The 15242-nt window shown below is 50.4% G+C and overlaps 1 protein-coding gene across 5 annotated transcripts in view; it reads right to left on the reverse strand.

Moving 5' to 3' along the window:
* NSMF (NMDA receptor synaptonuclear signaling and neuronal migration factor) overlaps nt 1-15242 on the reverse strand; it is a 47385-nt gene that overhangs the window by 15730 nt on the left and 16413 nt on the right. For 3 of the 5 annotated variants that reach the window (XM_040082981.2, XM_040082978.2, XM_040082985.2), the window contains 4 exons: nt 11464-11940; nt 7388-7463; nt 5027-5095; nt 1125-1177 (listed from right to left, as the gene is read on the reverse strand). In XM_040082981.2, the coding sequence (XP_039938915.1) occupies nt 1125-1177; nt 5027-5095; nt 7388-7463; nt 11464-11940 (675 nt within the window). The remainder of the gene's footprint in view (nt 1-1124; nt 1178-5026; nt 5096-7387; nt 7464-11463; nt 11941-15242) is intronic. The other 2 variants (XM_040082983.2, XM_040082980.2) reach the window with 1 other exon arrangement.

Here is a 15242-nt window from a genome sequence, read left to right on the forward strand (position 1 = left end):
AATTCACTGCGCATCAGCATCACAAGAGCAGCCTGTGCCCTGCTGAAGCGTGGCCAGGGTGGGTGTCTGGGGAGACAAACCCCATCTTCAGTTCTTCAGGTGATCTCCATTCTCAGCTTTCAGTTAAACTCAGGCATTTAGCTACCGTGCACAGAAAGAAAGCTTTGAAAACATGACCCAAGAGTTCCCGAGGCAGAGGCATGCCTGAGTTTCCCAGAGGTGAGCCCTGTCCACGTCAGGCAGTGCCAACTCAGATGCCAATGAAGACTCTGGAAAGGGCAAAGCTCTTTGCCGATCACTTCCCATAGCATACGAGAAAGGAAAGAATGCAAATTGAACTCAGCAGTGCTTTGCTGTGGATACTCTGTACATGATGCCTGGCCAGGGGGTGGGAAGAACAAGATGCTTTCTCTTCTGGAGCAATCCTCAGCTCCCAGGAGCAGGTTGCACCACTTTCACAGCACTAAGGGAGTTGCCCAATCAAGTTTTGGAGGATTACTGCCTTCCCCAGGGAAAGGGAACTGCCATTTTGCAGGCCTAAGAGGTTTTTCTTCCCCACTGAGGCATAACACTCCCCGATTTGCCCCTTGCTCCAATCTCTTCTCTGATTCTCTTCTTTCTTCCTTCCACCATCATCTCAGTTCCCACAGGCAACTCTCCCCCACGTCCAGCCTGGAGATGGCAGTGGGATGGGGAGGAGGGGACAGCCAGCAGTCTGTGTGGCAAATGGAGCCACAGCTGGTCACAGCTGCAGAGAGAAGCCAGGCAGCTCTGCTGGGCTCCTAGCTTGGGTTCTCCTCACTGGCCTCCACACCAGTGATCACCAAAATCCACACAGGGACAAGGATGCTGCGGCTTTCCTTCCATGCCTTGCACCAGAGATGTCCCACAGCCACAGCAGAGGGTCCTTGGGAACAGCCTCCAGGCTGCTGCAGGCATCCACATGTCCTGGACACTTGCAACCACCTGTCCTTCTTGTTTGTAGGGTAAAATGGCACCAACAGGTCAAATCCTCTCTCCAGCCCAAAGCCAGGTCCTTTCCACCCACATTTGCATGGGACAGAATTCCCACAAACCCCACAAAGCCCAGCTCCTCACAGCCACACCTCCAGGTGCTCACTTACTTTGTGCTTTAACCCTTCGGCTCCCCACCATGCGGAGGTGCTTCCGAAAATTCCTGAAAGAAAGGCCAAACACAACCTTTGAGAAAGGTGACACGGAGCGACACCTGGACCCAGCAGGACTGTGAAAACAGGGAGGAAAAAAATAAAATGGGGATGATGGTGTATTTCCTTCTGGGCATTCCAAAGCTGGAGACGAGGCCCCCAACCTGCAGTGATTTAGTGCTGGGAATGGTGATGTTTGTTGAGTGGGGCTGTTCTGAGCTCTCTGGACTGGTGGTACAGAGAAGTGGGGTCCTATGGGGCAGCCCCCTGCTCATGGCTGCTTTCCCTGTGCTGTATTTGCTGAGGACACCCACTGCCCGTGCTGGCAGTGTTCCCTCTTTTCCTGGTAAAGAGCAGGAACTGCTTCCCTCTCGCCAGCAGGAGCATGGCGTGCCCAGGCTGTGCACACACCACGCTCGTGGCTGTGCTCATTCCCAAACACAGCAACTCCTAAAACCCCTCCCGTGCTCCTGGTAACCCTGCAGCCCGTGCTGCTCTCAGGCAGAGCTGGGGAGGACCAAAGCAGGTTCTCCCTCCTTGCACAGTAGAGTTCAGTGATGCTGCCTGTCCCTGTTCTCCCCTGCCTGCTCTCCCCGTGTGCTGCCCTGCCCTGGCTTCACAGGCAGATCCAGAGGGGCTGCAGAGCACACAGCTCCAGGGGAAAGCCCTGGGGAGCAGCTACACCTCAGAGTCAGGTCTGTGTGAAACAGAATGTCCTGGCCACTCCTGAGAGGACATGACAAGGGGACTCTGTCCAGCCCCTCCGAGTGCAAGGGACCAGTTTCTCTCAGTTTCTCATCACTCACGAGGCAGGAACAGGACAGGAACAAACAGGACACCAGAAGAGACAGGGAGAAGCAGCACCAAGAGCAGTGAACCCTATGACCCCTATCTAGTGACCGTGGCTTCACCCCACAGTGCAGCCCCAGGATGACAGAGCCCATGCACCGGGCACCCTGGAGTAGGGGAGCTTTCCTGGATTCCTTGTGCCCCCCAACACACAGGGCAAACACCAGGCAACAGACACCACAGCTGGTGAAAGGGGTAAGTCACATGTTGTCTGGCTCACACACAGGTTAGTGAGATGAGTAAGGACATGGTACAACCATGCAGATGCTTTAGCAAACTGATTGGACCAAAAGACACCTCGAGCACTGACAAGAAATTGTTCAGAGAAACTCGGATACATCTGCTCCTGTCCAGGATATCCACACAAACACAGTCCTCATGGGAGAGCACTTCACTCACATCACCTCCTGCACTTCCCCTCTTTGGCCTGGGATCCCATGCTGTCATCAGGCTCCAAATTCAGCAAGATGCAAAACCAGCAGCTGGGAGCAGCATTGTTCCATACCAAACTCCTGTCTGCACTTGGGCTATCAAAGTTTCCCAAAGATTTATTTTGTCTCTACTCGGGTACATGAAGATTGACTGCTGTGGATCAGACAAGTGCCCCTTTAGACAGATTCCTGGCCTGGTTCTTTGGACAAAGCCTTCTGGGGTGCACCATCACTGACAACTGGATCTGTCTTACAGTGCATGAGATTAAAATCCAAATAAATACAACATTTTAAGGGAACCAGGGAGGTTCTTTGCACAAAGAAGTCTCGAACATATGTCATAGGGAAATCTTTAAGATCTGTTGTGAGCCTGAGATCATACCAGACACTGAGCACCAATGTTAACTGCCCAAGGTCACTGTCACATCCTTTGGGCTTTTGGCACTTTAGAGTAACCCCACTTTTCTGTTAAATGCTCAGCCGTCTTCTCCACAGAGGAGTTTCTTCAGGCTCTGGGGGAAAAGGGGTAAAGCAGCCTCTGCCATGGAGGAAGGTTGCTCCCAGCTGCCTGGACAGCTTGGGATCTCCCATGAGAAACCCTGAGAGGTTAACGACTGCACTAAATACTCACAGAATGGGACAAAGACCTTTTGCTCCATCTATTTTCCTCTAGAAAAAACAGCACTTTGGACAAGAAGTACAAGTCTGGGACTGCCTCCTAATGTGGCCATGCTGAGAACATCTAGATCCTTCTGAGGGCTCCTTGCAGCTGCCTGGCTCCTCAGGCTCCTCTGTGCCTGCATATCAGCATGGCAGGACTGGCCCTGGGAAAGCTGCCACCAGCTCTGTGAGCAGTGGGGCTCCCCAAACCTGCCCAGCCTTCCTGCCTGGCTCCTGCAACTGCACCCAGGAGCCCGGTGGCATTTGATCCCTTGCAAGATCCCTTCACCCATCATGACACAACCAGAACCCCCTAAGTTTCAACGATGAGATCTCATCACTCCGTTTTCTGAACAGCTCTCCTCCGGTGTGCCTCATGGTCTGCATGACCCCATGGCACCTCCAGGGTATCCATCCCAGCCAGAGGGGCTCCAAGACACTGCAGTCCCACTCCACACCCTGCAGCTCTGCCTGCAGTGGGTCACCACACTCTGCCCAGAAGTCTTTTCATTACCCAAACCCCTGGCAGCACTCTCACACTCTCCTCTCTGGCTGCTCCTGCGGTGGGCAAAGCTCTGGGCATCCCCCACTCCACAGCAGTATCCCTGTGGCCACATCACACAATCCAGCTTCCCTGGACACCAGGACTGAGCACTGAAGGGGCTGTGTGAGAACAGCTGAGCCCTAAAACACCCACAAAGGGCTGCACAACAAACACCCAAACGCACGGCGGGGTTCTCCTCGCTCCCTGCAGGAGAGAGCTGAGCTCTGCCAGCAATCCCTGCAGCCAGGGCCCCCCAGGGCTGTCCCAGCTCCTCTCTGGGGCAGACACAGCCAGGCTCCCTGCCCTGCCCAGCCCTGCAGGAGAAGGGACACGCTGGACATGGCTCAGGGGACTCTGTCCTCTCTCCTGACTACACAGCCCCACCGAGGTCCACAACTGCTCCCGTACTCGCAAGCCATTTTCTAACCAAGACTTGCATCTGCCTAACAAATTCAGAGAAATCTCTCTTTTTAAAGATACACTGTCCATTTGCTTAGAGTGTCTTTAGTCTGGATTTTTATTTCTCTTTGCTATTGATGGAAAAAACCTCACCACTCTGAAGCGTTAAAAAAAAAAAATTCTAAAACAAAATATTGCCTGGCAATTGCTCAGTTAAGAAAACCTGATGTTTTTCTCCCATTTGGTTTTGAACAGTGCTGAAGTGATCATGGCAGTTTTAAACCAATGACACAGATGCTGTGTTATCCTTTTTAGTAGGCTGCCACAAGTCTTGGCACATTTAAAAAACCAAACCAGTCCTGATTCTTGCTGTGAGTAAGCGATGTGCCTTAGGAAGCCTGCAAAAGGAAACCAGGCCCCTCTGTAATACCTGGACAAGGAATCAGTCCCCATCCACTTTTATTTCCCTCCTATTATTGAAAAAAACAAAACTTAAAAATGGACTTCTGGTCACTAGAGATGTCAATTTTGCCTAGGTCTTAGATTTTTGAGGCGCATTTGTAGATGCAGCAATGGCACATACAGTATTCATCTAACCTCAAACAAACTCCTGCCTGTGGCAGGGGAGTTGGAACTCGATCACATTTTAGGTTTCTTCCAACCCAAGCCATCCTGCAACGATATGAAATTCCAAGTTGGAATGGGGAAATTGTATCTTTCATTTTTAAAGTACGTGTTTTTCTGCCTGAGGCACGGAACATGTGGAATGCTAAAAAGCAACCTGACAGTGTTCTTTAAGAAGACGGAGATCAGCTATCCTGAGCATCATTCACCTCCACAGCTCCAGCAGAGCCACTGCCAGCGTCCCCAGGACAGCACAGAGACAGGGACAGCCACGGTCAACGCCACCAGGGTTCAGTCGTGACCCCAAGGGCCCATGCAACAGCAGGTCACAGCTATGGGGGAAGGGGCCCTACCTCTGGATAAGAGCTGCAGAATCATTCTCTCGTTTCCGTCTCTTCCTCTCTGCGTAGCCCCTGAACGCCCTGGGAAACCATTTCAAGCCATTAACCAAGTCCACAGCTTGCAAGTGGAGAGGACACGGGACACACAGAGGGAAGCTCTCAGCACACAAGAGAGGTGGAGCTGCCCAGGGGGTCAGGGCTGGGCAGGGCACTCAAACCACAGCTCCTCACTCCCTAAGGCTGCTCCTCAAACATCAGAACGTGGCCCAAAGGAGCAGCCACCGTCCCTGCTCTGCAGAATGGACCTGGGAGCTGCAGCCACACCCCCTCTGCACACCAGCATCGAGAGGGACAAAGTGTGCCAGCAGCTGAGGGCTGCGCTCGGAGGGTGAGGATGGTTTGGTGGGATCCATGTAGGCCTACCAGGTGTAGCTACCTAACCTCCTGCCAGCTGACAGACAGCCCCTAGTGTAGGGAAAGCATGAGTGAATAGGATGGACAGGAGAGGAGAGTTTATCCAGGACACCAACAGGCAAGGAAATAAAAAAATTAAGATTATACTTACGAGATGCTAGAGATTCCAGGAGACGCAGGGAAAAAGAGAGAGAAGAGGAATTCATATTAGTGCTCAGCCCCAGCCAGCGCTCTGAAGGAATTCTCACTCCAGAAGGAATATCTCTCTTTAGGTGGAAGGAAATTGCTTTTTAAATTAAACATTTCTCAGCAGTGAGACTCCTCCTTGATTGAGCTCAATCCTCCCTGGGGCAGGGCTGACATGTGGCTCGGATGCAAACTGAGCTCCATGCAGACCCAGAGGATGTGCAGATGTCCAAGAGCTGAGTGTGGCCTGTCAGGCTGCAGCACCACGAGCTCCTGGAGCAGGCAGAGCTGCTCCCACCATGACAAACACTGCTGAAGCTGGCTCATGCTCTGTGCTCCCATGAAGGGAGCGAGCAGAGCAGGATGAAAACACTGGAGCAGAGGGAGCTACCTCAGCACCTTGGGGAGGTGCCCTGAACTTCTGGAGGTGTTTCTGTGTCACTTCTAGAGGCAGCACAGAAGCTCCAGAAATGTTAACCAAGAAGCCACATCAACCAAAGGAGTTGTGCTCCTCAAGGGCCCCCTCAGGGCACTATTCCCTAAACCAACCCCATGTTGGCCTTCAAGCCCTGTAAGCTCTGCCACAGGCCATCATCCTGCAACAAATCTGCCCAGAAAATACAAATTCAGACAGCAAAGGCAGTGTCCAAACGTGCTGATTTTGCACATGGTTTGTGGGTCAGACCAGAACTGTGAAATACCACTGACTGTACTACTGAAATACTACTACTGTACTGCTATCGGCCAATAGTTTTTAAATGTTTTTTTTGCTTTTGTTTTGTTTTTTTTGGGAAATGCAGCTTCCCCACTCAGCTCCAGATCCAGCCCTCCCTGCATCAGTCCTTCCAGGTCTGATCCAGTCTGGGTTATCCCAAGAGAAATAACCAGCCTCTTTTCAGGATTTGAGAAGGGAAAAGCACAAGAGAAAGAAGAAATGTCAGAGAAACAAGAGTACAAAAAGGACACCAGATTAGACAAGAAGGAAACAGAGAGAGCCAGAGAGCTGAGGGTGTCCCAGACATTGGAAGAAACACTCAGGAAAAAGGTGACAAGGCCGGGGAAGGGCCTTGGAAGGCAGAACAGCATCTTGTTTTCCTCACTGCTTGCCTTGGTTTTCCACTCAGGTAGGAAATACTTGGAACCAGGAAGGCAGCACCCCCTGGCAGCCAGGTACAACCTGGAGACAAGGCTTCCCTTCCTCTCCTCAGCCCTTTGAGAGCTGCCTCCTCCCTAACACAGCATCCAGGAACCTGCATGGAGTGTGGAGGGAAAGGCTCCTCCTAACTCACACCCCTTCACACTTTACAGGAATTTTACTGACACTTTTTTCACAGGTGAAGACCAGTGCAGAGCTGCAGGGCTACATCTTATCCCAGAGAAAAGCACCTCTCTGGAGCCAGGGATGCAGGACAAGCCTGGAATAACCTTCCCTTGGGAAGTGTGTGCAGCAGAAGCAGCTGGTGGAAGGTCTCAGCTGGTATCCACAGGACCCTTGCTTTGCAGAGGCAGCCAGGCCACAGTGTCACAGACAAAATCAGGGAAGCAGAGAAGAGCTGGGTACTCCAAGGAGTTAAAGAAGGTAAAACCAAACAAATGAGAGCAGTAGGAAAGAACTGGTAAGTGGGAAAAGAAAATTAACAAGAGCCAAGTTTCTCTCTTTCTCATCCCCAAACAGCAGTGCCGAACACACAGCTCCTGCTCCAGGGCTCTCAGCTTTGAGCACGCCTGGACTCTGAGATACCGAACAAAAGCCACAGCAGTGGTTTCACTTACGCTTGCATAGTTGTAGTAGCAGTGTGAAAACTGAAGAGGTTCTCTTTTGGGAACCAGGTTCGTATGGGGACATCATCTGCAAGAGAGAGAGCAAAGCCTGAGCACCCAGCAGGCACAGACATCCTTCAGACTGCCACATTTCCTTCCTGAGCGCCTTCTCTCAGGACTTTCCTCCAGCATCCTGCCCTGACTGAACAGGAGCTCAAGTCTCATCTCCTCATACAAAGGCACACTGCCACTGGAGTGTTCTGTAAATTCATGCTAAGCCTGTCCATCAGGCTACTAAGTGAAGAATAAAAGCTCTATCTTAAGCACTGGAGATTAGAATAATCCAGGAATTACAGAAGTGATATTTGAACTAGGAAAAAAAACGGGGAGAAGAAACATTTGAAAGCATTTTCCTTTCTCTGCCTTTTCCTTTATACCATTGATTTAAACTGCCCCATTCCTCCACTTCTTTCTGATACAGCCCAGTAGAAGATAAAAAGCATTCACCTTCCTCTCAGAACAGTAAGCCTGAAACATCCTCTCTTTTTCTGCCACTGAAGTTTCAATAAACCCATCTCACACCTGCTCCTGGTGACGTGGCCTTCAGGAGCGCCCTGGGTCAAACCACCCATCAGCTCCACAACCTGCAGGTTACTGAGCTGATTTAGTCACCTCTCTTTGTAAACTGCCCTGGCCAAACCAATTGTGGTTTTTTTCTTAATTCCAGGGCATTAGAACACTGCATCACCTTCACTGAATGACCACTAAGACAAAAAGCAAAATAAGTCACCAGTTATGTGTGTGGTGACCAGGAGGAGGAACCTGCCCAAGCAGCAGCTCCTGCTGAGAGCTCTCAGGCAGGAAGGGAATCAGAGGAGTATTGACATCCACTGCCACAACACTTGTGAGATCTCAGTGGACTGGATTCCTGCAGGCTACCTGATTTTTCATCTTGCTTCACACCCAATTTGTGGGTAATAATCCCACATAATAATAATATCCCTTGCATAATGCCTTGCCCCGTGTTGCTGACTGTGTCTTGCCTCAATAATTCAAGTCTTCTGATATGATAATATTTAATATTCTGGCATTGTCAAGGTATTTTTTAATTCACTTTTGCTGGCCCAAGCCCAGTCAAACTCCACATGCCCACTGCAGGCATAATTACTACAGACCAACTATCTTACCAAATGTTTTGTACGGATCATCATATCCTACAGATTATCCCCTGAAAGTACAGAAAGTGGCTGCAATTACAGATGCAAAAAATGCTAACTGCAGCTGGGGAGCCTTCCTTTCAAGTGCAGCTTCCAAGAAATCTATAGAAAGCTGTACCAGACACTCCTTCTCAGCTCACAGTTTACGTCAAGACTTGTTTGAAGGCACTCCAAGGAAATATATATGTTAAATGAAACTGCATTCCAGCATGCTAAAGACTTCTGATGCAGTCCCAAAGTCTGCTCTCCTCCAAAACACAGAGACAGAAGCAAATCAGAACAACTCAAGGCTGTAAATGAATTACTTGTTTGAAGCCTCCAACCCACACAAGTGGCGAAGGAGAAGTTGTACAAATTCCTTTTTAGCCAACCATTCTGTAGAGGCTTCTCAGGGACTACTCATCTCAAAGGACTGACAATCTCTTAATGTTTTTTTACAGCTTTTAAGCCACAGGCTTTGGTTCAAAGCAGACCACAACAGCTAATATCCTCAGGAGGCTTTGCTGCACCATCACTGGGAGCTTTCTCTTCTTTTCTCATAGACTGGAGTTAACTTAGGAAAAATATCCCTGCCCTCCACACAGCACTCAATGCAGAATAAAGGATTTAGGGCCCTTCAGAGGGTAGAACATCAGCAGAGGAGCTCGCAGTGGGGACTGGGCAGTACAGCTCAGCTCCAGTGTTCTCTCACCAAATTAATGCTCAGATTATGGGTAGGGCTGCTGCTGCCAGGAGCAGGCAGCACATCCTTTCTGGCCAGGCAGAGCAGCTTGCTCTCCTTTCTTGTCACCATCAACTGTGAGGAAACAGTGGAGGAGCCAGGGGCCTGGTAAGACTGGAGGGACACCAGCACCACATCCAGCATCTCCAGCCACTTCCCACTGCACCCAAATCCCAGCACCTCTGTCCACGTGTCTGTATCAGATGCTGGGAGCAGCCCAGGAGATGACAGCCTGTGCTTCCCTGGAATGGTGTCAGGCATCAGAAACTCAGCACCAAAATCCATATTCAGCAATGCCAATGGGGCCTGGCTGCCATAAGTGTTGGTTTGCAGCAGCAACTTGTCATGTAAATGCAAAAGCAGCACTGTCAGGTGAACCCCTGGGGAAATCAGCCTCTGCCGCCTCCACTCCTCTCTGCTCCCTTTTCCCTCCTAGCCAGGCAGGAAGGAAGGACATGCCACAGAATTCTTGCAACCTGTGGCACTTCTGCTGTTCAGTTCTGGGGTTATCTCTGAGTGGCAGCACTTGGACAGAGAGGGCAAAGAAGACCAAGCTGAGGGAATTCTCCTTCCATGGCGCCAGTGCTGGGATGGAATGCGGGCTTGGGACACAGCCCTGACTGTGCAGCCACAGATGTCAGGACCCAGAGGCTTGAGATGAGCACCCAGGGGAGCTGCTGAAACAAGGAATGCCCATGGGGGCATCCACAGGTCCTGCACTGCCACTTTGCTCTCATTTAAGTAACTACTCTGACATATTTTCAGAAAGAGGAATCTCCACATTGATGACTGGCCCCAATGAAAATGACTGTCTGGTTGAAAAGAAATACTGAATTCCAAGACCCAGTAACAGCATCTCCCTGCAGGGATTGCCAGCACATGTTTTCCAGCAAACACAGCTCCAGCTATGCGGAGTTAAACCCCTCCATTAATGATGTGGAGCTTTCCCTTGCTTCTGTATCAAGTAACTTCCTTCAGTCCCACAACGCAAAGTGCAATTTTGATTCGCCCCATTTGGGCTGGGATAAAGTTCATTTTCTTCACAGGAGCTGCTATGGGACACATGCAGCTGATGTGAAGCCCAAAAAGTCCCAGGGAACAGAGGAACAATGCTTAAAAATCATGCACAGGATTTCAGGGGTCTGCAGTTTTCCCACACACTTCATAATCAGCTATTATTTCATTACTGTTCTTCAGTTTAGTCTATGTATTCTACAACGTAGCCTCATGATATTAGGTACCTAGGCATGAAAATATGGTCCAGGACCCAAACCTTTGGTGATTTGACCTGTAGTAAACATCAGTGTTGTATTTACCACAAAACTATGAGCCCAGGAATGCTGAACAGTTTGATCTCCACAGTCCTAATACACAATTTCTTTCCAAGGAGAAAACCCTGACCTTTCCTGGCCAGACTCTCTGCTCTAAACGCCTTGATGTGTGTTTACAGAAAAAAAATCAAACAAATTAGGCCAGAATCTTTGCCAGCCACATACAGGCAAAGAGAGACTGCACATCAGTTTATAATTCAAAGCACATAGACTGTGACATATATTTGATTAATAGTTCAGTTTTTAAAAACATTTTTTTTTCTGTTTAATGTAATAGAATAATTACAAGCCCTATTCCCTGAGAACATTGAGCAGGGAAGCAAGGAGGGAACAAAGTCCAACACTGTTATTTACTTGTATTTGTGGGAAGCCCATGAGGTAGCACCACATGAGTGGCTTCCAGCCCTACAAACAAGAATTTTGGGAACACAGCAAAGTACAGAACACCATAACCTGAGGCTCCCACAGAGCAGTTCACAAAGATTTCCCCTGCCCAGCAAGAGGCAGAGAGAGGATCCTGCTCTGAACTGCCTCTGGGATGAGCATGGATGCAGGGCTTCGACAGAGTGCTTCCTCTTTGGCTCCAGAAAAGGAGCTCACTGAGCTGCATGAAGGAGTCATGAAAACCACCCAGAGCAGCTGCTGATGACCAGGAGCTAGGACAAGCTGGCCTGCAGCTGAGCTCAGCTTATTGCAAACTCCTCCTTTGACAATCCCTTTCCAGGAATGCCGCCTCACAGTACCAGAAGGGCCCAGGATCAAAACCCTGGGATGGGCTGAGATGGGTGTCACCCTCCCTGTCACCCAGCGCTCACTTACCAGACACTCGATCGACGCTGTACATCCTCTCCAGCCTTTTCCTGTGCCACCCAGCCTCGCCAGGCGCGTGCTGCTCCAGCTCAATGGACTGCTGGGAAGGGGCAGCCAGCCTGGTGCAGCCAGGGCACTCCTTGGAGCCCTGGCGGCCGCCCGGCCAGGCCTTGCAGTGCCGGACACCGTGCGCGCCGCCGGCACCGTGCGCGTGGTGGCCGTGGTGACACTCCTCGTGGGCAGCCCCCTTCATCACCATCAGCTCCATGCTGTCGTTCTCGTGCTCCGACAGCATCGGCCTCTCTCCAGAGATGGTGTAGACTCGAGGCTTCGGGCCCTCGCTCGGCATCTTTTCCGCCTGCTCCTCGGCGAAGCTCCTCTCGAATTTGCCGTCCGAGATGACCGAGAGCCTGCGCTTGCTCTGCGCCACCTGCTGCATCTCAGGGGAGTCCTCCTGCCCGATGTAGGAGTCTGCTAGCAGGTGATCTGAAACAGAAGGCACGTGTTCCTTAAAGCAAAGCCCCGCAGACAATGGCAAATTCAGGAGGCTCCTTGCTACTGCTGTGTAGGGGAGACAGACACAGGAGGCCCCCGCAGGACCTGTTTCAGATGAATGTGTGCCCACTGTCACCTTCTAAACCTCCAGAGCAGGCACTGAAATGAGAGATATTTCTCACAGTGCGGCCCAATATTTTAAGCATGTGTGGCCACCCAACAACTCTAGAAGCAAATGCAGGTTCCATTGCACAGCCTGAAAATGCTGCCATGCAAGACAGCCCTGGTTCAGCTGCAGCCCTGGTTCAGCCACACTGAGGGCTCTGGAGCTGGTCACAGACTGCAGGACAAGGACCAGCACCACCTTCTCCGAGTGCCAAATTCTGAGTGTTCGGCGCATTAAGTTCTTTCAGAACACTGGCAGAGGGGCGAAACAACAAGGTTTGGGTTTGTTTGTTTTTTTTTCCTCCTGATTTTCTGCCAGGTGGTTTGGCATGAAAGAAATGCAGCGAGACTTCAGCTGACAGCCGCAGCACAGCGCCCTGCTCCCGGCACGCCCCGGTCTCACAGATGGCCACGGCTCGGCCCGTGGGAGCTGTCCTGTAGGAAAACACAGCCGCTCCCTTTGCAGGGTAGGAAGATCCAAAGGAGAGAGGCCCATGAGTGCAACTATCTTTGGAGCCCACACACTGGATGAAGTGCCAGGAAATCTCAGCATTTCCATGGCAATTCCATGCATGAACCCAACAGTAGCTCCCACCCACCTGCTAATCCTTTTTCAAGTGGCTGTTAATTACCTCTTACACTTCCCTTCAGATGGGAAGCAGCTCAGGGACTGGCAAAGGCTCAGCAGGGAACGCATTATTTATATGACTTCTACCCAAAAAATGAAATCATTAGTGTCCAGCACAGACAGAAGCACTTAAAACAGAGGCAGAAAGCAAACCCAGGCCTTTACTTCAGTAGGTATTTAAGGAACATTTCTTTAGCTACTGAGTCATGATCTGGAAGAACTCGTCCACAATTTGAAGGCTTGGCTGCCTTGCAACTGGCCATGAAGTGAACGAGGAAGAGGAGAATGACCTCTGGACAAGAGTGGTGGTGCTATGTGTGTAACATGGACCTTTCACTGCTGCCACATTCTGCTGCCTTTGAAGTGCTCCTGTGCCCCTCTGAGAGGAGCCCTCCCAAGCTGAGTTGGTACATGGCCAGCTTCTGAATCTGAAATCCATCCTGGAACAGGCTCACATGGCCCAGGGCCTCTTTCCCTGCTCAGTTTGCAATCACAGCTGAGCTGGTGCCAGTACAGGGGGTCACCCTTGTCTCATTTTTCTGCTTGAGATACAACTTCCTCCAGCCCCACTAGGAAATAAACCAGTCTCTGGCCCCTCTGCTCTAGAAGTGAATGTCAGGGCCATTCAGGCTGACACAAGTCAGGTTTCCTTTCATTTGTCTCCTCTCCATCTCTGGATACTGGAGCTGGCCAGGAGGAGACACTGTAGGGGTCCTGAAGAAAGAGCTGTGCCTTCTGAACCCGCAGCTGATGCTCTTTCCAGGCTTCACATGAAGTCAAAAATCCATGTCCAGGTGTAGTGAGGGGTAGTGCCCCTCAGATACTGCCCAGGTAATGTGAAAGGCTGGCAGGGCTCTACTTTGCCCCACGGTCAGTGTGGACACCTGCACCTGCTCCAGGAGGAGCCTGATGGACAACACGGGCTATTCTGGTGGAAGAAGGTGCTCCACAGGCTGTCACCCCAAAGCCTGTACCCACCTGCAGGGTACAGGGTCACAGAACAGTGCAGAGAGTGGTCACAGCCCCAGAGTCTCTCAAACCACATGTCACCCCTTAAGAGGCTGCAGGCCTCCTGCATCTGCTCTCCAGCAGCTCAGATCCTCCCCAGCTCCAGGATTAACTGTGCTCTAGAGTGGGCACGTCTCGGGAAAACACCACCAAACGACTCCTCGAGATCTGCCAAGATCTGTGCTTGCTAATAGTGCCAAACAAACCATTTTTAAAATTAAAAACAAAGGCCAGCTCTAAGTACTCATCTCAACTTGTCAAATTTACTAATCTGTGTGGGCACAGTGACGCTACAGATTTCTTAAGACACCACAAAATCGTGGCTGACAGCTGCCCCTGTTCCTCCTGAAACTGATACTTGTATGGAAAATGCACAGCCTCCTCAGAGGGAACACACAGGAGTGTCACCTTCACTCACACACTGACAGCTCTGGAATTCAGAGATCCAGGAATTCCTGAGCCCTGGGATCTGTGGCTAAATGGAAAAATGAAGCCCCCAAAGCATAATATGCCTGAAAATGTTTATGATCACAAGAGCAAAGAGACCAATACCAATCTCTGTTTTATAAGCACTGAGGTCTGTTCAGCTCCATAAAATTTACAGACATTTCAGGGAGCCATGACTGGTTTCAAGAGTCAATTCTTCACTGAAATTCCTGGCAGGCTTGACCAGATATATTTGACATAAACTACCTACCTGATCTAGCATGTAAAATGTGAGGATAATTCTTTCTTCCTACATTACTTGTCCCCTCCTCAAAGTGTTTTCACTTGTACTTATGTAGGAGTTTTCATGATCTACACTACAAAGGGCTGCAAGCACACCAATATGCTTTCTTTTTGTAAAACAATTGGATAATTCTTCAGTTTCATTCCATTTAGCACCTTCAGTAATTACACACTGGAGAACCAACTTCATATGCAAAGGGAATACAAAGCTTTATTCAAGAGTAATTGTTAATAGAGAATTTATCAACAGAAAAAAAATAGTGCGGAAGGAAAAGAGATTCAAACATCCATCACAATGAATTACTGGCCTGTAGAAGAGAATCCACACCATTTCAGGAGTCTGTGCATTCACATACACGAGGTCACACACCAGCAGCCCAAGATGTGAGCAGTGACCCTGGTCTGTGCCGCAGTGAACAGGATTCGGGTACCAAAGCACTGCACCTGTTGCCACAATGGCATTTGAGGCTAATAGTTTGCTACTGCTAGGAAAGAAGTCAGGCTGGTCCCGAAATCAATGCTGATTAGAGCTGAGCCACAGGGATGCTGGGTGAGGAGAAGCAAGGGACACCAATGGGAGCTCAGCAATGACTGGAGCTGCAGAAGGCTGCTGTCAACACCCTCGCCTCGAGCTGCTGCTCCCTTCATTTTCACATCACTCTTGCCACCTCTCCCACTGCCAGCTGCTCCATCCACCTGTCAGGGCAGCCCTGGGCAGCGTGACTGGGCAGCCTGGCACAGCTCCCTCCTCTCCAGCCACGCC

Source organism: Hirundo rustica, chromosome 20 (assembly GCF_015227805.2).
Source record: "Hirundo rustica isolate bHirRus1 chromosome 20, bHirRus1.pri.v3, whole genome shotgun sequence".
Taxonomy (NCBI): Eukaryota; Metazoa; Chordata; class Aves; order Passeriformes; family Hirundinidae; genus Hirundo; species Hirundo rustica.